At 46.6% G+C, this 22,194-nt stretch overlaps 4 protein-coding genes across 4 annotated transcripts; 2 read left to right on the forward strand and 2 right to left on the reverse strand.

The window, feature by feature from the left end:
* Positions 1-1,274: 1,274 nt before the first annotated feature.
* Positions 1,275-2,549, reverse strand: LOC106649476 (histidine-rich glycoprotein-like). Its single transcript, XM_014366913.2, has 5 exons — positions 2,248-2,549; positions 2,079-2,173; positions 1,781-2,014; positions 1,556-1,699; positions 1,275-1,477 (listed from the first exon to the last, which is right to left on the reverse strand). Exons 1-5 carry the CDS (start codon positions 2,423-2,425, stop codon positions 1,313-1,315), a joined length of 816 nt encoding a protein of 271 aa, XP_014222399.1. The 5' UTR covers positions 2,426-2,549; the 3' UTR covers positions 1,275-1,312.
* Positions 2,550-4,377: 1,828 nt separating this feature from the next.
* Positions 4,378-13,753, forward strand: LOC106649475 (transient-receptor-potential-like protein). Its single transcript, XM_023462848.1, has 8 exons — positions 4,378-4,664; positions 7,030-8,011; positions 8,721-8,908; positions 9,084-9,737; positions 10,211-10,407; positions 12,481-12,674; positions 12,744-13,273; positions 13,355-13,753. The coding sequence occupies exons 1-8, from the start codon at positions 4,467-4,469 to the stop codon at positions 13,640-13,642; spliced, it is 3,231 nt and encodes a 1,076-aa protein (XP_023318616.1). The 5' UTR covers positions 4,378-4,466; the 3' UTR covers positions 13,643-13,753.
* On the forward strand, positions 10,503-12,428 carry LOC111694459 (ankyrin repeat and SOCS box protein 2-like). The gene has a single exon (XM_023462823.1). It carries the CDS (start codon positions 10,573-10,575, stop codon positions 12,370-12,372), a length of 1,800 nt encoding a protein of 599 aa, XP_023318591.1. The 5' UTR covers positions 10,503-10,572; the 3' UTR covers positions 12,373-12,428.
* Positions 13,754-13,919: 166 nt separating the features above from the next.
* On the reverse strand, positions 13,920-18,287 carry LOC106649557 (coatomer subunit beta). The gene is made up of 10 exons (XM_014367008.2): positions 18,013-18,287; positions 17,333-17,760; positions 16,922-17,255; positions 16,556-16,844; positions 16,131-16,471; positions 15,806-16,073; positions 15,345-15,712; positions 14,837-15,281; positions 14,518-14,753; positions 13,920-14,447 (listed from the first exon to the last, which is right to left on the reverse strand). The coding sequence occupies exons 2-10, from the start codon at positions 17,698-17,700 to the stop codon at positions 14,205-14,207; spliced, it is 2,892 nt and encodes a 963-aa protein (XP_014222494.1). The 5' UTR covers positions 17,701-17,760; positions 18,013-18,287; the 3' UTR covers positions 13,920-14,204.
* Positions 18,288-22,194: the final 3,907 nt, after the last annotated feature.

Below are 22,194 nucleotides of genomic sequence, written 5' to 3' on the forward strand. Positions count from 1 at the left end.
GATCGCCTTTGGAACCAAAAAGAAGAGGCTCCGCAGGCAGGGTAACTTCTTGATCTTTTTCGTATCTCTGGGTTGTTGTAGTCGTCGTCGTCGTCGTCGTTTTTTGCGTCACGGGAAAAATCAATCGTACGTTTTTGGATTCCTTGAAATTTTTGCCACGACGAGTCCTGGAAGGCGTCACCACCTCTACGGGACTCATGGTGGCTATGCGATCTTGAAAATAACGAAACATAAATAGTATGAAAATATTTTGCAACGAGTTTGTGCCAGCTAACGATGACTTATTTTTACCTGTTATCTGAGCGTTCGAGGGAACGTTCGTAGCCCGGGTACTTTTTGGATTAATTTTTTTCGACTCGTACACCAGCATCGACAGTGGATTATTCATATTGATGAAATTTTGATCCGAGTTGTAATCCTGCAGCGAGTCATCGTAGGGTCTCGACGTAACGATCTCCAAAGATCCGGCCGCGCTGGTTTTTCCCACGCACTGCGCAACGAAACGTCGTAAAAATTATAAATCTATATATACACGAAATGAAAATAATCGATATATATTTAAAGTGCAATTCGTACCAAAAACGCCAAGAGTAGTGTCGCGATCCCACGCTGCACTTGGCGCGGCTTCATGATCCGCTCGGTCTATAATCGCGAGATTAACTGAGATAAAAATCAGCCTCGTCGTCGATGGGTAACAATTATATCACGCGCCCGATACACGATTGACGAGTGCACAGCGCGCACAACGATGACTCGGCGCTTTTCGGGGCGCAAGTAGTAGTTTAGCAACTGCTGTGCATGGCTTCCTACTTTCTTTCCTTCAATTGCACAAGTAATCGCGTAGATATGCATGTATAATGCCGAATGCGAACGAATATCTATACGGTTTCTGTCTCTCGCTGCAGTTGACGCGACGTTATTATTGCCACATCGAGATCCTTTCGTCGAGAGGATAATTCGTAATGATGTCAACTTTTAATTTCGAGCTTCGTAACAAATGCAATGATCGAATTTAAGGTACGGTTCGATAATTCGGGTATAATTGCGTGTGTTAATTGGCACGCAATGAAGGTATTTTTAATCATGGGTTCTCTTCGAAAAAATTAAGTCGAAAATCAAGTAATAAAGTTTATTGTCAGCAATAAATATTAACACAATGATAAAATATAACTTTACAAATTATTTAAAAATATTTTATTATATAACTTCGATAAATTGTGCGATTTCACCATTGAATACCAGTAAACAAACGGGAAATTAATAACAGTTTCGTATCAATAATTGTAAGGAATAGAATTTGTATGAACTAAAATTATCCGTGGCCAAGAGTAAATTTTCTATGCCCATCGTGTTCGCCCTTTTTGGCGTGTCTAGCGTTGTCGTTGTGATAATGTAAATTTTTGTGCTGAACGTGATTATGATCGAGCTTGTGGAGATGCTGCTTATGATGAAACGAATTTTCATCGGTTTTCTCCGCCTATAAGTAGAAAAAAAAATTTTAAAAATAAAAAAATTTTCATTTATTTTATTTGGATAATATGAAAGCTCATCATACCTCAGATTTGGCATCTTTGTCGTGGCCGTTTTCGTGATGAGCTCCGGCGTGATCCTTGTGATCGTGATGGTGGCTGTGGTGATGCTCCTCGTCTCCGTCGTCGAAGAACTCGTCGTAAAAATCGTGCTTCTTGTCGTATTCATCCTACACGACGTCGAAATAACGATTAGCGTTGAAAATTAAAAAAAAATCACAATTTTACCCTCACAGAACGCACTGACAAACCTTTTTATGGATATTATGTTCACCCTTGGTGTTGTGGCCCTTCTGATGGTGTCCCTCCTCCTCGAAATCCTCGGATTTCGCTCCCTTCTCGCCCTGGTGATACTTGAGCTCGTAGCCGTGCGCCTCGTGCTCGCCTTTGCCGTCGGTGTCCTCCTTCTGGTAATGGTGGCCGTGATCGCTCTTGTCGTGGTGTCCTTTGTGGCCTTTGCTGTGGCTATGATGACTGTCGTAGCTCTATATATACGAAATAATAAATATAAAAAAAAATCTTAATGCGAAAGTATATTATGAGAATGACCTCGTGATCTTCCTCGGAATCGTCGTGATAATGTTTTTCCTTGTGCTCGTGTCCATCGCCTTGCTCGGAATCTTCCTCGGGATGTTTTTCCTCTTCTACAAAAAAATTTACATCTCTGTACAACTCCATAAAATACGCGTTCTAAAAAAATAAGCCTATATATACCGACTCTCTGAATTAGTCGCTGAAGTCTCCTGGTCCTCCCACTGCAATCTGAATCTCATCGGCCTGCTGTAAAATTTTCCAACGCCTTTGCACTCGACGACGATCAAGTGGCCGATCAAGAGACCAAGAACGACGAAGAGCACACCTCCGGGACGATCGCGCGTAGACACGAGCAATCGCATGTTTCGTTTACTTCGCTGCTTTATCGACTGCCGACTGTCGCGGATGCTACAAAAATTTTCAATGCACTTTTCACGCGTAGTAACACAATCGCGCCTGGACGGACTGTCGTTAATTGAAACGATATCCGCGGAAAAGAAAAGATCCGGAGTCTCTCGAGGCTCTCGCGCGCGATTAGATACGCCGTTTTGAGCACTTTCTTTCTGACTTATCAGCGATTCTTACTCTCTTTTCTAACGTCACCGCGGAGCAGCTGTTTGTGTCCGTCTGTGTATCGTGTGCGTGGTTGGGGCGTTTTTTACGAGGAAGCCCCGCGCGCGCCACAGAGAGTTAATACGATCGTATAATTGACTTCGACCGCACCGGTAAACGAGCTTTTTTGCGTGTGTCGTTTCCGTATATATATATGCTGCTCTCTTATACTCGCTCGTTTCGAATTTTAACGCTTCGTTTATGTGTATAGACGCGTTGAAAATTAATCGCTGTAGCGGATATCGTTTCGAATTGAACGACGCGAAATTCGAGTTATCGATTTTACAGAAATCTGCTCTATTTTACTTTGTTTGTTACTTTTTTATAAATATCTTCTAGTTTGTACGCAAAACAACATTTAAACAAAACAAAATTTCTCGTGGTGAAAAACTGTTTTTCCCGAAGATTCTTCGTTAATAAAAACCGAGGGAAAAAAATTTTTTTTTCAGCCTCCACCACCTGTCTGTACTGTGTACACAATATTTCCGTGTGCTTATACGCTCGTATTACGGAAACGGAACTCGTACAAGTAGCAATATAGATCCCATATTTACAGCCGTATACATTCACGGAGACTAGATGTTTACTCTGCATCGTTACGTTCTTTTCGCGTGTTTACGGATTTTCTTACGATTATCGTAGGATGTAAGAAAAATAATAAACAAAATGCAAGTTGAATCTACCCTCTTAACGATCGATTCGTTTACAGTTTCGAATTAAAACATGATAATTCGAATAAACGAGTGACGAAAATACAGTAATGATATGGACGATATATGGAGATGGCGCGATGGAATTGATTTGAAAAAAGAGACTTTATTTGCATTTCTTGTACGTAGTTTTAAGTAGAGCCATCGTGCGTTTACATTTTATGATACATTTTATTGTTTAAATTAGGCGCCCATGTTTACACTAGCCTTATAATTATAGTTGTCTATCACAGCACCTGGTTTCTGGCTGGGAGTGAACATTTTAATTTAACTATGAGTCAACGAAAATCAAATAAACTATTCTAGGAAAAGTATGCCTTATGCTTCGACTTATACATTCATTTTTACTTTGCCACTTGCGGATTTACAGATATAGGTACGTGGCCACCTAGTGGTGAAGACTTGAAGTAGTATCATCGTCACACAATGTAGTTGAAAGTTAGTCTAATTTTTGCGGAACAGTTGAAATGTTCATTTTTTTCTTCGCACCTCTACCTCAGAGACTAAAGCAAACGGCGGATCAACGGATAGCGATATCCCTCGCTTATACAACGCGTTTAAATTACTTTCTCGATATATTATATGTAAAGCAACGACAAAAACAAATTAACAATAAGAAGACAAACAAGACGTCACGAGGATGCAACAGACGCGCGAGAGGCACTGCAAAACTTCGTCAAGTCGAAGTCGAAGTCGAAGTCGATGACGTATCGAAATAGTGTCGATATACGACGATGATACGCGAGCTAATACGCGGGGCGACCCGTGCACACACGCAATCGCAGCTACGTGCGACGACGACAAACGCAGCACGAGAGCTTCTCCGAGCTAATACCAACTAATTCGATTTAAGCTACTCATCCCCCAAGAGAGAGAGAAATAGAACTAAATACTCTCGGCTGGTATAGTTCAAGTTTTCATGCAGCAGCAGCAGTGGCAGTCGTCCGCGCGCTAGCGCGTGAGAATATCAACCCACAGCTTCGTATAGAGAGAGAGAGATACTTATAAAGTTGTAATCGAGTCCCTTATTCCCTTATCCCGTTAACGATCTTGGCCGTAATTATAAAAGAAAAGAAGCAAAATGACGATCGGAAGCGATAACGGTAACGTTAAAGAGGTGGAAGCAGCGGCCGCGGATAAATCGACGACGAAGACGCGCAAGTACAACTTTCACTTGCCGAAAGCACTGAATCACGAGGAGAAGAAGTATCTGCTGTCGGTGGAGCGGGGTGATTTGGCAAACGTACGCAGGATACTGCAGGCCAGCCACAAGTCGTCGGTAAGCTGCACATATAATTTATTTTTTTTTTTGTTCATAAAATTGAAATGAAAATGAAAACAAAAAAATGTTCGTATTTGTTTTAATTTATTTTTTTATTATTATCATATCTATCGTACATTGACACATCGAGACTCGCTTCTGCCCGCAGTAGCACCAAGCTCGGTAGTAATCGGTTATATATACCGGTCACCTCCGTAACCGGTATTCTCCCATCATCATCTTTTCGCACAAACGCGCGTCGCAAGCCTCGCGAGTCGCCTCCGACAGTCGCATCAGTTCGTTCGACCTCGCGAATTCCAGATAGTCCTCTAAGGTCAGTCGCTTCTCCGCCTCTTCGATCGGCGATCGAGTCAGATCGTAGAGCGTAATCGAACCGATCGTCATCTTCTTCTCCTCGATCAGCGACCTCTCGTCGTCGCGCCAACGTCTCTCCAGCTCCATCGACTTCCTCCTGTCGATAATTATCTCGTGCTTTTTGAACAGTCTCCTTATCGTCCGGATGTCCTCGCGGCTCGGCCGGTATCCTCTGTCCTGCAGCAGCTCGACGACGAAGCCCACCAGCGAAGCCAGTTTCAATTTGGAAAAATCCCAGGGATAATTCTTCGGATCGAATCTCTCGCCGAGTCGATGATCCAGCGCGTTTAAGCACGAGGCGCCGTGATCCAGGAGTATCTCCACCTGATCCGGCCAGAGTTGCGCCACGGCCATGTCCAGCGCCGTTCGACCCCCGTTGTCCGGCCTGTCGACCTCTATCGGCCGATCGATCTCGCTGGCGATCTTGAAAAACGTCTGCAGCGCGTCGTCGTTGTCGCCGTCGCGCGAGTGGTACCACCTCCAGCCGCAGATCGTGTGCAGAGGAGTCTCTCCCTCTTGATTAGCTAAGTTAGGATCCGCGCCTCTCTTCAGCAGTAGCTCCATCGCCTGCTTGTGGCCCAAGCGCAGGGCCATGTGCAGCGGCGTGTCGCCGGACTTGTCTCGAGCGTCGATCCGCACCTTCCGCCGGATATCGTCGCAGATCCTCAAGAACCACCGCAACAAGCCCTTGTCCTGGTGTCTCGCGCAAACCAGATGCAGAGGCGTCAATCCTCGGTGATTGGCTCGATTCGGATCGACGACGCCTCGTCTCAGCAACAATTCGGCTACGTCCAATTGCCCACCGATCAGAGCGTAGTGCAGCGGCGAGTCGACCCTCGTCGATTCTCCAGGCAGCATCCGGTAGAGCCAGAGGAGATTATTCACGGCCCGTCGGCAGCCGGCCATGCAGGCCGCGTGGAAGTGCGTCAGTCCATCCCGATCGCTGTAGTCCACGTTGACGTTGTCGTATATCTTGAACAGATCGGGTACGACTCGCGGTAAGTTGCACCTGACCGCGTGATGTATCGGCGTGGCGCGCAACTGTAGCGGCTGTCTCTCCTCCTCCTCCGAGAGTTCGTCCTTGTAGCCGCATTTTATGACAAAGTCCAGTACGTTGGTGGTTTCGAAGAATCCGTGAGCTTCGACGCTCGTCACGTACGCCCTGAGAAGCCACTCCACCTGATCGCGATAGAATATCCTTCGAAGATCGGGATAAGGTCCTCGCCAACAGCTTAGATAGGGATCGAGCTCGTGCGGTTCGATACCTCGTTTGGCTTTGATCGCGCCGACGACCGCGTCGCGCAGCCCCTCCAATTTTTGCAAGTTCGCAGCAGCTTTGCCATTGATGTCGCAGTAAAAATCGTCGTTGGACATCTTTTTAACGCATCGCACGCACAATGGTTTATAAACGATCTATACACAATTTATTATACAGTAGAGTACAAACATCTGTCGGCGAAACTGTTATGACAGATGGTTTTGACAGATAAGCGCGCACAGTGAGAGGTACGCACAGAGTTATGCAACGCTATATATATAATTTTTTGCTCACTTATAGGTTATAGATAATGCACTAATTTGAGAGCGTTAATTACTCGAATTCGCAATTAAATAAATCTAAAATCTACCACTGATTAATCCCGAGTATTTGATATTTTCGATCGCAGCACTATTCGAGGCCGATGTGCACTTGTGCCGATTGACTTTCGAGGGCCGAAAACAGTCCCGAATGAAATACGAGACATTCGAAATTCGCGATAATCAAAAAACTGACGTCTCTGTGTATGACCTGGTTTCTTTTTTTGGAACGGTGGCGCAGGCGCGGCATCAGTCATTTTTGCGCGAGAAATTGCGTAGGCGGAGAACGTCGGCGGCGAGCTCGCAGAATTGACATTTTCGACATACCGTATAGCAGACGGTCAAGTGCAAAAAACGCGCCGTATTTGAATCGTTCGTATTTTTTTTTTTAATTCTACATTTAAAAAAAAATCTATTATAATCGGCGCAGACGATCGACGTGAACTGCGTAGACAGCCTGGGCCGGGGCGCGGTGAGCCTGGCCATCGAGTCGGAGAACCTGGAGATGCTCGAGCTGCTGATCGTGATGGGCGTCGAGACCAAGGACGCGCTGCTGCACGCCATCAACGAGGAGTTCGTCGAGGCCGTCGAACTGCTGCTCGAGCACGAGGAACTGCTGCTCACAGCTGGAGCCGATCATACCGGCGGCGGCGGAGAAGTCCTGCACAGCTGGCAAAAGGTCGACTCCGCTCTGGCGCGCTACCCGCCAGACATGACCCCCCTCATGCTCGCCGCCCGCAAGAACAACTACGAGATCCTCAAACTCCTACTGGACCGAGGCGCCACTCTGCCCGTGCCGCACGCGCTCCGCTGCGCCTGCGAGGACTGCTGCTCGCGGACCGGCGACCCACTCCGCGCTTCGAGCGGCCGCCTGGCCGAGTATCGAGCTCTGGCCAGTCCCAGCCTCATGGCCCTGAGCTCGCCCGATCCCCTCATGACGGCCTTCCGACTCAGCCACGAGCTCGGCGAGTTGGCCGCCGCAGAGCCCGAGTCGTCGCGCGAGTATCGCGAGCTCCGCGAGCAGGTCGAACGATTCGCCGTGGACCTGCTGCGGCAGACCAGAAGCTCCTCGGAGCTCAACACTCTGCTGAACCACGTGGATCCTCGTTGTAGCAGTAGCCAAGACGATGGCGGCGGGACGAGGCTCGAGCAGGCGGTGGCCTACAGGCAGAAGAGCTTCGTCACGCATCCGCACGTGCAGCGGCTGCTGTCGGCCATCTGGTACGAGGCGGTGCCCGGTTTTCGCCGGATGAGCGCGCCGAGGCAGGCCTGGACGATCCTCAGGACGGGACTGATGTTTCCGCTGTACTGCTCGATGTGCTGGCTGACGCCCGACACGAGGTTAGGCAGACAAGCCCGACAGCCCTTCGTCAAGTTCATCGTGCACGCCTCGTCGTATGTCTTCTTTTTGCGTGAGTCGTACATTATTATACATTAAGATAATTTCATTAAAAAAATGACTATCGATAAAGAGTCTTGAAATTTTAACCTCATATTATTGACAGTGCTTTTCATATGTGTGAGAAATTTCAGGAACTTTAACCAAACCATTTCCGAAATATAATTAATCAAAGTTCGGTACTTTAACATGGGATCCCTATGCTAGCGTGTCGAAATGACGCTATTTTGTGTGATTATAAAAAAACGCATCGATAAAATCTTTTCAAAAACTAGGAGATGATTGTTCAGTATGTACTAAAATATAGCTCAAAAATTGGAAAAACTTGACCAAACAGTTTTTAAGAAAAGTTAATGTAAAAACATTGCAAAAATAAAAATTTAAACTTTTTGACCTAACATCCACTTTTTAAGGTTTTTAGGATCATTTCAAACAAAAAAGTGCTCTTGCAAATTTTCTGTAAAATCTATTGTTCACGAGCTATAAACGATTCAAATTTAAACAATTTCAAGCAATGAATCTTTTTCGATTTTTTATCTCAATAAGCATGAAATTTTAAAAGAACAAAAAAGTCTTAGAATTTGTCAAGGAAAGCGTATGAATTTTTTCAGATTTTTTCTAGACATATGCCAAAATTTGTCGGTCAGGTCTGAAGGAACTAATACCTTAATTGTATCGTAAATCGAAGTATAATTGAGAAAAACGTTTTGGGTGCCCCATAGTCGTGCTGATTCTGGTATCGCAGAGATTCGAGGAGGAGACGATCGTCGGCTGGTTCGATACGGACGACGCGCTATCGAACGAAGCAGCAGCAGCAATACCGCAGAGGCAACGAGGACTCGGCCCGTCGTTCCTCGAGTGCGTCGTGCTGCTCTACGTGGTGGGTTTCATCGTCGAGGAGATTCGCGAGGTGAGGCACATACAATATCGATTATAACAAATCCTCTCCCTCGATTTGTAAGGCTATACGCGTGTAGAAACGCGAACCTCGTGTAATCTCGTTTAGCCGCGCGCGCGAGATTATCGTGTCAAAGTCGCGCGCGAGTACATAAAGCGATTTATGCATCTTTTTTTTCTCTGTATAGGTCTGGGTCGTGGGTCTACGAGCTTACCTGCGCAACCTCTGGAACTTTATCGATTTCGCACGCAACACCCTGTACGTGGCGGTGGCGATCTTGCGCACGGCGGCCTACTTCCAGCAGCGGGCCGAGATCAGCGAGGACAGGTCCGCGGCGCAGATAGCCCGCGAGAACTGGCCCGACTTCGATCCGCAGCTGGTCGCCGAGGGCCTGTTCGCCGCCGCCAACGTGTTCAGCGCCCTCAAGATCGTCCATCTGTTCAGCGTCGATCCGCGCCTCGGCCCGCTGCAGATCTCGCTCGGCCGCATGATCAACGACATCGTCAAGTTCTTCTTCATTTACACGCTGGTGCTGTTCGCGTTCGCCTGCGGCCTGAATCAGCTGCTGTGGTATTACGCCGAGCTGGAGAGGAAGAAGTGTTACGCTGGTGAGGGGGACTGTCAACACTGGAGGAGATTCAGCAGTTTGTGGGAGTCGTGCCAGAGCCTGTTCTGGGCGAGCTTCGGCAGCGTCGGCATCGACAGCTTCGAGCTCGAGGGCATCAAGAGCTACACGAGGTTCTGGGGTCTGCTCATGTTCGGCTCGTACTCGGTCATCAACGTCATCGTTCTGCTGAATCTACTGATCGCCATGATGAGCAATAGTTATAGCATCATCGAGGTATACTTTTTTACCTTTAATACCCCTACGGAAATTCATCGACACTCTAATTCTCCTCTAATTCTCTACTTCACTCTAATTCTCTAAGTCTGAATGAGTATTAAAATTTCTTATAAAGTTTTATTAACTTATAAATAAATTTTAAAAATTTATGTGAAACGTGATATTTGGTTTCCGAAGTATTTACGCGGGTAAGGCAATCGCTTATTAAATTCAAAAAAACGTTTACAAGTGATATTAATTGTTCTAAAGAGTTATTTAGAGTTATTAAGAGTTATTAAGTGTTGATAAAAGTTTTTAATATTTTTAAAAACTTCTTTAAAGTCATTGATCAGGTGTATGAAATCCGAACATTTGTAAGAATTGTTAATGCTTTTTTAAAATTTCTAAAACTTTCTCATGAGAAAAATTTCCTTCAGGGTATAATTTTACCATATTTTATAAATGTAACATATTCTATCTTTAATAAATAGGAACACGCCGACATGGAGTGGAAATTCGCCCGTACGAAGCTGTGGATGAGCTACTTCGAGGACGCCGGGACACTGCCGCCGCCCTTCAACGTACTGCCGCGGCCCAAGCTGCTGCTCTCTTGTTGCGGTTGCGGTGAAAAACGAACTCGGCAGCGACGCAACAACAACAGCTTACGAGGCCGCGACATCGAGCACAGGTAAGTGTGAAACATTTTTACGACGACGATGGTTTCGCCAATTGACACACGTGTTTACAATTCTGACCGATCAGTCAGTACACGTTGCGCCGCAGCAGCGTAAACAACAAAGTCGAGATATTATATCGTGTATCGTCTGCAGCAAGTGATTTTCGCGCATCGAAGATGCCCAACGACGACAAATTCGACGTGTACCTCATGTACGGCGGAGCAGCAGCAGCAGCCGGGGGTGATCGGTACGACTTGAATCGCGAGATCGCGAATCACTTCGAGACAATCGCGAACCTGCTGAAGTTGAAGATGATGCGCGAAATGGTCGTTGCGAAGATGGAGGAAGATCGTCGAGAGAATAAGAGCTGTAGCGAGAACGAGAGTAGTAGCAGCAGTAGTAGTAGTAGCGACGAAGCCGACGACGACAATCGTCTCGCCGACTTGGTCAGAGACTGGGAGGGCCAATACCCGGATCTTCGCAAGATGTTCGATCGCGAACAGATGGATTGGCTTCTCAAGGAGTACGCGTCCTCGGCGACCGTGCTCGGATTCGTGGTCGGATGCGGCTACAGAGACGAGCCCGAGCCGGACGAGGACGGCAAGATTGCGTTGAATCGCGTGACACCCGTGCATCGGGCGTTCGGCCAGGAAGAGTACGACTGCGTCCCCGAGCTCTTCAAGATATACAAGTACGATGTGAATTACATCGACGAGAGATCCGGCCTGACGCATTTTCACGTGGCCTGCGAGTACGGCCTCTCGGACGTCGTCGAGAAATTTCTCCGACACGGCCAGGATCCCGACTGTCTGCCCGTTCGATCGACGGTCGATCCACCGCTGCACTTGGCGCTGATGAACGACGAGCGAAAAGTCGTGGAGCTGCTGCTGAGGGCGGGGGCCGATCCGAATCTGGCCAACGCCGAGGGCGAGACCCCGCTGCACGCGGCCGGCCAGAGAGAAAACGACGACGACTTGGAGCAGGTGTTTTTCGATATCGACGACGCGATCAGGCGGCGGGTGCGAGTCGACGCTCGGGACAGGTCGGGCAACGCGCCGCTCCACCTGGCCCTGGCCAATTACGCCAAGAGCCTGGCCGAGCTGCTGCTGCGTAACGGCGCCGATCCCAATCTGGCCAACGACGCAGGAGAGACTCCTCTGCACGTGATCGGCAAGGATCGCGACGACGCGCACGAGTTGGCCAGGATGCTGTTCGAGATCAGCGACGAGAGGCGAGTGCGGGTCGAGGTCGATGCCCGGGACGAGTCGGGCCGGACGCCTCTTCAATGGGCCGTGGCCAATTTGGTGCCCAAGACCGTCGCGGTGCTCCTGGAACGCGGCGCCGATCTGTCCGCGTTCCGTTTCCCGACCGAGGATTATCTCTTCCGGGATTATTTTTCGTTCATGCATCCCGCGAGTTCGAGAGCGACGGCCGGCGCTCTGGACGTTCTGGAGCGCCTCGAGAGACGAGGATACGAGCCGGACCGTGGCGACGTCCTGACGATCATGAAGCTGTTCGCCAAGCACAAGGCGTTGGAGAAATCGGCGGCCGAACTCGACGAATCCAGCTGGATGGACGATCAACGGTTCGCCGACAGAGCGAAAAAGATGAAGATCGCCGATTCGGACCTCACGCTCTACGATCTGATCCGATTGCCGGCCTGCGAGGCGGCGAGACTGCTTCCACCCAGAGGCGACTACCTCAAGTTCATGTACTTGCTCGATCTGTGGAAGCTTCCGGACGAGCACAAGCAGGCCACCGCTCGGCGTCTGTGCGAGGCGATGTCGAGGCGATTCTTTCGACGATGGGCCACGACGTCTCTGATGGAGCTCGTCGAGGGGACGCGGCGGTATCGCTTGCCGATTCTCTGCTGCGACATGATCGCCGAGCTGCTGGACAACGAGGACTCGTGGCGCGTTTGCTTGGCGGCCGCGGGACAGAGCTTGCCCACTAAAAGTGTTCAAAAATCGATATAAATCGATATAAATAAATAAATAAATAAAATGAATTCGTTAATTTTCTCAATCGTAAAGACGTTGTTTCGAGTTTTGACTTTTTCACCTCCTCTTGTATGATACACGTAGGTACGGCTCGGTGATGAAGGCGCTCGTCTGGCGATACGTCGTTCACGCGCACTCGGAGCAGGAGTCGTCGGAGCCCGTCACCGAGGACCACGTGAGCGATCTCAAGGCCGACCTGTCGGCTTGGCGCTGCGAGCTGCTGGAAATTCTGCGAAAAAACGGAATGGATACCAGTGCCGCCAGCGACGTCGAACAAAGTGAGCCACACCACGTAATATTCTTGCTTTGATTCACGATAAGTTTATCGATGATAATTTTTTTTTTAGTAATGCCAGCGAAGAAGACTCGCGTGTGGGAGCGCAGACTCATGAAGGACTTCCGCGTGGCCAACAGCAACAACAACAACAACGACGAGGACGAGGAGGAGGAGATCGGCAGGCTGCAGCGGGTGCCGGAGAACGAGGACGTGGCCGCGAAGTGGCGGCGCGTGGCGCGCCTGGCGCTGCTCCGGTCGGCCGAGCGACGCTGGTATCGCGCGGTCGACGGCACCCTGAGACAGTCGCAGATCGGCCGCGGCAACGATCGCGCCTCGCTCAAGAATCAGGCCGATCTGAGGATGACCATGGAGGCGGCGAGGCGTTACTGCTGCTCGGCGGCCGAGAATGGGTGCCCGAGTCCGCCGAGGACGCCGGCCCGTCTGCCCGGCAGCGGTGTCATCGATCCCGCGAGGATTCTCAGGGTGTTCAAGGCACCGGAGCAGGAGCGGTACCAGACGCGATCGCCGTCGCCGTCGTCGTCGCCTCTGCCGACGATCGGTAGTAGAGCGACGAGAAATCAGCCTGGAAGTTCGGCACGGGTACGGTATATGATCGGTATTATTTAAAGCACCGAAGTTTATCGAGCTGATCGTGGATTTTCTTGTTCAATTTTATTTTAGATAATTTACGAGAACGAGCAGCAGTGCCAGGATCCCAAGTCAGTGACAACGACGTCGCGCATAGCCAAGCGCAAATCTCCGGCTCCACCCGTGCGAGCTAAATCTCCCGATGTATCGAGCCAGTGTCATCCAAAATCATCGAGATCGAAAAGTCCGACGACGACAACTTCGATCCCTCAGCTCGTAGTTAGCCCACCGGACAGCGCCAATTTCAGAAGAAGTTCGCCCAGAGTTTCGCCTAGAGTCTCGCCTAGAGTATCGCCCAGGAAAAATCGTGTATGGCTGTAATGGACATGAAACTTTTCTAGTCTCATTGTTGATGTTATTGATTGTTATATAGTCATTGTTATATACTCATCTTGAATTAAGATTGAAATATGTTACTTAGCTAGAACAAAAAATGTGCCTTTTAGAAATAAAAAAATCTTTTATTTTTGAATGATTTGAATGAAAATTTCTTTTTTTTTTACCCTTTTCGTCTAATGTACAATAAAATATTATTTCTAACGTACTACAATGTAATTATATATGTGCAGAGTGAAAGAAATTCAAAAATTGATGAACATTTTATTGCTAAGAATATTTATTTTTAACTGCAACAAGGCAATATATAAATACTTCTAAAATAAGTAAAACTCGAATAAGGTATTACTTTCACATTCATACGCACGTTTACACAATACTTCTTATTTTCAATAATAAAAATGCAAATGAAAATATATAATTTAACCGCCTCGATGGACAATTGGCGGCTGCTTGAGATTATCTCTCTTGTCGTTATAAAAAATTACTGATTATAAACTTTATTTATATATATATATATCAATACCAGCTGAATGGATTTTCTCTCTTAACCCGCGTGAACGACCTTGCTCTGTTTGTAGGTCGATTTTTTTTGTGCACAATTGATTTTGTCACCGAGCGACAGGGCCATGCCTTGGCTCTTGGCCCGAATACGTATGTGGCCAACGATCGGGGCGTCGTCCGGCTTATTCAGAGGCTTTTCGATCGACAAATTAGCCAGGGCGTCCTCGCCGAAGATCGATTTGGCATACATATTCGCCGCCATGAAGCCGCATTGTCCAGACAGCGCCTGGAATCGATGAAAACATTAGTACTCGGTTATGATTCGAAGAAATCAAAATTTGCAGCGTATGACCCACCTTTTCTGGAGTAAGGCAGCGCATATTCGTATTCTTGAGCAGTTGAGCCAGATAAGCTCTGAGGTCCGACATATTCGTATGGACGGACACTTTGTTTTCCCATTCGAATTCGGCCCACATTTTCCGGAACTCAGTGTCCGTACACGTAGCGGGAACGATGTAGTCCATTATGTCGATATGAATGTCATTTAGTACAATCACGCTCCTGTCCGACGCTGCCCCCGTAACATCGTAAACTAGAATTGAAAAATTTCAACGTATGCGTAAGTTGACTATTGTAACGAGTAAAGTTATCCTACAACTGTTACTGAAAGCTCACCGATGTTGCCGAAAATAACGCCATTCTCCGTCGACGCAACCTTGACGTTCGCCTTGATACTGGCAAAGTCTCTGGGAGCCAGCACGATGGGTTGAGGTCTCTCGACCAGTTTCAGATCGCCCATCGTCGCCAGTTCCAGGGTGCAGTTTTGCAGGGTGTCCTCCGTTTGATTGACGACGAGCACGTCGAGAACGATGTCGTATTGATTGACGTGAACGAGCGCCTCGGCGTAGACGGGATCGGAGAATCCCGTGAGCTGCGTGACTTTGCTCAGGGCGTTCGGGGTCGGGAGTTCCTTTTCGCCGCCAGCTCGACCGGCGACCGCTGCACTGAGACTCTGCTCGAAAACATCGCCTGTGCCGTCGGACAGCTCGGAGCCCTTGGTCAACTGAAGGAACGAGATGGGATCGTCCACTTGCACCACGTTACTGGGCTTTTCCTTAGCCTGAAAAATATTATTTTTCGTTACGAATTGAAACACCGATCGTTATGCAACTTTTTGTAATACCTTCTGATTTTGTGTCTCTTCATCGGCTTTGGCAGTAAGCATTTTGCCTAAAGCATCCCGACAGCCATGCGTAAATACATTCTCCACTACCGTTGTTGGGCAAGCCAATGATCTGAGACAGATGGAAATTCTTTCCACATCGTCGTGGGTAATGGCTTTGGTGGGCAAACCAGAACGACCAAATTGCAAAAGACTCGACATGATAAGCATGGATTCAACCTGCATCTTTTTGCTTTTCTTAGAGTCTTTTTCCAATTCTTTATAACGTAGGGCTAATTTTGATAATGTAGTGGATAGAGCTGCGGAAATGAAAAAGTCTCCATCCATCATGTACTGAACTAAAGCAGGGCGTTTTTCTTCTTTCTTTCCTGTAAAAGCACAAATAAAACGGAAGATAAGATAAAATGGTTTGGCAGGTATTTGGTTGCTTGATATATTTTAAAAATCAAGTTCATTAATACCTGATGAGGCTGTACTGAATGCACTTTGAGAAGCATATGTTCCATCAGATGTGACTAACTGTGCTGGATTAGCTTGCATATTTTCATCTCCTTCTGTTGTTGTCTCTCCAGCGTGCCTTTTATTTTCAGCATCGATCAGTGGTAAATCACCAAGAACAGATCTAATACGCACCATAACATTCTCTATATCATCTCTTGATGTTGCATACTCTCCTAAAATCCATAGAGCTCCTCTATGAATATTGACAGACCGAATTTGTGAGAATACCTAAATCATAAAACGTGTTATAAAACTCATTTTGATATTTACTTAACTAACTTTTACCTCAAGTAATTTTTCAATTATGATTGGCCTCAGATTATCAAATCGTTGAATAACTTCACGAATAAATACAAGTACATCACTTGATGCTGCTTCATTATTTTCAGATAGGAATTCTGTTAAAACTGGAATAACTGTACTTGCTACATCTGGGAATTTGATAGAACATGAATGTAAAGTTTTAACAAGAAGTTGTCTATATTTATTAGCGTCTTCTTGGCCTCCACCAGTGGATCTGACTATTTCTTTCTTTAATAGCTGTACCATTTCATCTATGGTTCTTGATGTAACTAAATCCATAGCCAGAGCCAGAGTTTTTGTTCGCACTTCTAATGCTGGTGAACCTTTACATTAAAAAAATATTTAAATGATGAACAGAACTCATTGTAGACTTCAAAGTATATGTACAAAATAGATTAAATTTTTACCCAATACGCGCAGAATATCCATAACAAGATCTTGCAAAACTTTTTCATGATTGGGATTTTCTTTCATTGCAACTAATCTGTCCAAAACAATGAGTTTTACATTGTTGTCACTCTCCTTCACAACTAACTCAATATAACAAGAAGCAGCAGCTTTAATAGCAGTTGGAGCACTTGAAAGGGTGATCAAAGTACCAGCTGCCTCATAGCGTACAGCAGCACTTGGCGAATTTAACAAACTATAAATACATCTGATAAAGCGAGCCCGCTCAGCTGGATTGGCTAGACACACCTGCACAATTCAATGAATTATAAACTTGACCTTACATGACGTATGTTTTAATATTCAACAATGTTATGTATTTTTACCTTATAGATAAGTTCTACAATAACCAGTTGTAGTATATCTCCAAATGTTGGTACTTGATCTAAACAAGCGGCCAAATAAGACAGTGCCTTGCTTTGATCAGCGTGAAGCAGCATGAGAAAAGCATTTCTTCTGCAAGACATATCTTGTTCGCTTTCCAAATATTTTGCTATTAACTCTGGTGCATCGGGTATCAAAAATTCAAAATTTCTGTATATGGTAAATATAGCAAGGACAGCATTGCGCCTCACATAAGAGTGCCTGTGTTCCAAGCAGTTAATGATGGCTGGCATCAGCGGCTCTAAAAGTTCTGGCTCTTTCAATTTACACAAGAACCTGTAATACAAATATAAATACCGTAAGAAACAGATTGGCTCGCATAATTCACAGTACAAAGAATCGCTGAAATTCACCTGAGCGTGGATCCTCTAACGAATTCGTTGGGATGCTGCAGATCCTTTCTGTAGGCGTCGCAGACGAGAATCATCTCTTGCATGAGCTTGCCATCCGCGGTAGTTTTGGGCACGATCTCCCAGAAGATGAGCAGCAGCTTCTTGATGGTGTGGTCCTGCAGCGGCAGGACGAACCTGATGATGGTCATGAGCAGGCCCGGCAGCCGCTCGCCGTTGATGATCATGTGAATGGTCTTCTTGAGGGCCTCGGTCTTGACCGCGACGTTGCCCTTCTCGAGGTCCTGCTTGAGCTGGAGCTCGTTCAGCGGCTCCGCGTCCACGGGTATGTTTATGAGCGTGTAACACGCCTGATCAGCGACGCTGCTCATGATGCTTGCCAAATCGGTACCTTTCTCTTTTCGACCCTTTTACCTTTACACGGAGACGCTCTGTAAGCAATATAATAGAGTTGACAGATTTTCAGACACGACACACACGCGAGTCACACGCAACACACTGCACGAGTAATTAAAAAAAAGAAAAAGTGACGTGTTCGAAAGGGCACCCGCACCGCGACAGACAGACAGACGGACAGCAGTTGTTGTTTCGCAAAAGGTTATGTTATCAGAACCGGGCCGAGTGGGCGACAGCTGTTCGCGCGTACGTTTAAAGGTATTATAACGAATTGGGTCGGACCCTACCTTCAGGTGCGAGATTACGGGATGCTCCTCCGAACTACTGGGCAAGTCCGTCAGACGGTTGACATTTAAAGGTTTGTATTTTCGCGATGCTACTTATGGCATACGTGTCAGGCGCCTCTGATGCGTGCAGCCTGTGTTGCAGATTATACAGTAAAGTCAGCAGCAGCAGTGGTCGTGTATATAGTCGTCGTCAGTAGAATAATATACACGTAAGTCGGAATGTTGTCATGTGTGCGTATTTTTTTTTTCTGCTGTGTAGACAGCGGAGTTATGAATGATAAGCAGTGCGCCGCGAATATACGCGTATAGCGATGATCGATAAGAAAGTTTACAGCGGCGGTCGCGAGTGTTTGACAGATCGGCCGCGAGATGTAGCTCGGTTTCGCGATAAATTGGCGCGTTGGTTACTTCGAAAGCTACTAATTGGAAATAAATCGAACGAATTTATTGTCAACACAATGACTATTTACACATGTCAATAGTGACAGGCAAGATTTTCGAGATCAATAACACAGTCATCTTTACATACACGACGATGCCGATAATAGCCATTAGATGTCGTATGCCAATTTGCTTGTTTTTTCAAATCAAATCAAATGAAAATTCAAGCCACCAAACTACGTTGTTCGGCACATTAGCGCTCGGCATTTTTGACTCCATGGTTTCTCCAACATGAGATTTTTACGCAATACTCCTGAATAGATTTCCTTCTGATTGATGTAAATTATAAGTAAGGAAAATTTTAGAAGAACATTATGGAAAACACGTCTGACTTTGAGGCCGCTTTTCCGGGTGAAAAATACATTGTTTTGGAAAATTAATATCACCATCGGAAAGAGCAGGCAAAAATCTATCGATTTGCATATACGAAATATTTTTCCAACGTCACTGGTGCTCGTGCTAGCGAATTAAAAAAGCCGGTACGCGTGTGGCCGTATTTACTTTACGTAGATCTGACACGACTCGATGTCGATAAATTGATCGTAGCACGAGCTGCGCGCATCGAAAAAGGCGATGCACGCACAGCACGCTAAAACGCAAAGCATGGACGCGCCGAGAAACGTAGAGCAGCGGCATCGATTTACATGAGGCGCTCACCGCTTTCTCTGATGTAGTGTCGCTCTTTTATGAGTAGGTGGCTTATCACAGTTTCGGGTGCTGGTGTGCGTCGCGTTATGTGGTGTACATGTTTCCCCGTGTAGACAGCAGAATATGAATGGTAATAATACGCCGCGAATATCCACGTAGCGATGATCGATAAGAAAGTTGTAAATAAGAAATAGTAGACTTTTTTTTGGTGATAGTAAAATATGTTCATTATACACCTGATTGACAAAAGAAACTTCTATCGAAGCTTTGAAATACCACTTACATCCTTTTTTTTATAATACTAAATATTGTGTTACAAATCACTTGCCGCATGATCAATGAGGTCTCAAAATCTTCAGAAAAGTATCCTCATTCACTTGAGTGTAGCAGAATTTCGAAAAATTGCGTACAACTTTATATACATGTTAAAATGTGCCAATTTTTAAGAAAATCAATATTTTATCAGCACTAAATGCCATATTTAAGTTCTTGAAAGAAAAGATAACTTTATACAAAAACCTATCAAGCCTCACGGCTTCAATTTTCAGGTCAACGGCTGCAGCGCAAGCGCCAGTTTGTCTCCACCCATTTTTAAAAAGAGAAAGTGCTATATACCTACACGAGGAAAAAACCATAAAGCAGCCTCGATCGCGTGATCATTGACTTCATACGTGTATACGAGCGTGTGGACGTGTTCATTCATAGACTCAATGTATAATATCGTAGCGCAGTGGAGACAGTACAAGGAAGAAAAACAAAAGTGTGCATCGAGTGATTTTTATTTAAAATATTTGAAATCGTAAGTGACTGTGAGTTGTGAAACAATGGCCCATTATCTCGACGATTGCGAAAAATTAGAAAGATTGCAGGCCTTGCGAGAAAATGTCGATTGGGAGCTGGCGGAGGAGCGACATCGATTTCTCGAACGACTCTATCCCGTGGTCGTTTGTTGGTACTACGAACTTCCAAACCTGCGCGACATCTTTCGAGAGGATGAGATAGAACGTCTTCTCTTGGATTCTTCGGATTTGAAGAGCGATCACAATGACTTCTACTACAGCAATGCAGCAGGAGAAGCATTCATCGATTTCGTAGCTTGCACCGGCTACAGACATCGGGCCCGATTCGACGAGCACGGCAAGCAACTGCTGATCAATCGCACAAGTCCGCTGCACCGAGCGTCCAGAGTCACGCTAAAGTTGCGCACCATCGAGGTTCTTTTTGAAATTTACGACGACTTCCGGGTGAATTACGTCGACGAGGAGACCGGCCTCACACATCTGCACGTGGCCTGTCAATACGGCTTCGACGACGTCGCGAAAAAATTTCTCGAGCTCGGCCAAGTCGATCCCAATAATTGCCGGGAGAAAATGACCGGCGACTCGCCGCTGCACGTGGCGCTACGACACCAGAGAGCCGAAGTCGTCGAAATGCTGCTGAGCCAAGGCGCCGATCCTTATTTGGCCAACGATAAAGGAGAGACTCCTCTGCATGTCATCTCCAATGTCGAGAATATCGACGAAAGCGTCGAGGAGATGTTGGTAGAGATGATAGAGAAGAAACAGGAGGAGATCGACGATGCCCGGAACGAGGAAGGAATCAACGTTCGAGACGAGGAGGGTAACACGCCGTTGCACTTGGCCTTGGCCAAGAGTCGCAAGAAGGTAGTCGAGTGGCTGCTGAGACGAGGCGCCGATCCCAACGCGGTCAACGATAAAGAAGAGACTCCTCTGCACGTCGTTTGCCAGAGAGTCGACGTTCGCAGCTACGACGCGGATGGGACGGCGGTCCAAGCCGACGAAGCCAATAGTTTGCCGTTGCTGGAAGATGTAGACCGCATCGTGGACGACGCCTCGTTCCAAAGTGTGCACGAAATGTTATCAGCTGATTATTATCAGCAAATAGCTAACCGTACAGATGCCTTTTTAAATTTCCAATTTGGATTATATTCATACGAGATAGCCAACGACGACAACGTAAGTGTTCGGAATAATTTTCAGAGTAATAATGTATGTGTAAATTCCATTAAAACACTGGATAGCTTGTTGAGCGAGTCAAATCGAAACTACGAAAAGCAGATAGTCCAAGCGCTGCTGGGACGCGGCGCAGATCCGAACAAGGTCAATGGGAAAGGATGGACCCCGCTGCAATTAGCCGTGGCGAATCTCTCGCCGCATATCGTCGATCAACTCTTGAATGGTGGCGCCGATCTCTCTGGCTTCGTCTTTCCCATCGCTGGTCATTTCGTCAAGGATGGCTCGATACCGCGATATCGTGGAAGGCCGCGCGACTTCGAATTGACTCTAGCGTCCGGCGCACTAGTCGTCCTCGATCGCTTGGAGAAAAACGGATACGAGACGACCCCCAGCGACGCACTGTCGATCATGAGATTTTTCGCCAGGTACGAATTGTTCGAGGAGTCGGTGGCGAATCTCGAAGAAATGCGCGGTGATGAACGCTTCGCGAGGCTAGCGAAGAGTACAACGATAAAGCCGAATCTGTCGCTGCACGACTCGATCCAGTTGCGACCCGAAGAGGCGGCAGAAGTACTCGCGTACTCGGACTATTTGGAGTTCGCTTACTCGCATGAATTTTCGGGTCTACTGGGGCGGTATACGAAGCCTTGCTTTGTGCATCTGTGCGAGAAACTATCGAGAGGATTTTTCCGGCGGTGGGCTCTCGATCCTTTCCGGAAACTGATACGGCATCGGCTTTCGATTCGATGCTGTTCTATGATTCTCGAGAACCTGACGAACTTGGATTTGTATCGTATTTGCTTGGCAACTCTGGGCCAAGGCAACGAAGACAGCGAAGAAAATGTAATACAATGCACTAGCGAAAGGCCTGCGGGGCCTGAAAAAGCTCCGAGAAAGCTATAAATGTTATGGTAAAGATTATGAAAGTGTATAGAAGCGTCAAAAAAAGTCACGGTAATTAATTCCGTATTTGTAACTTTTTTTTCGTGTCTGGTATTTTGCAATGTTGCAGATTTTCCATATCATTGGAATGAATAAATTTAAAAATAAAATCGAATTACTTAATTTACTTGAATTTTGATGTTTTTTTTTTCATCGATCCTATATAATTCAGTCT

This window comes from Trichogramma pretiosum, unplaced genomic scaffold (genome assembly GCF_000599845.2).
Source record: "Trichogramma pretiosum strain Unisexual culture from Peru unplaced genomic scaffold, Tpre_2.0 scaffold149, whole genome shotgun sequence".
Lineage (NCBI taxonomy): Eukaryota > Metazoa > Arthropoda > Insecta > Hymenoptera > Trichogrammatidae > Trichogramma > Trichogramma pretiosum.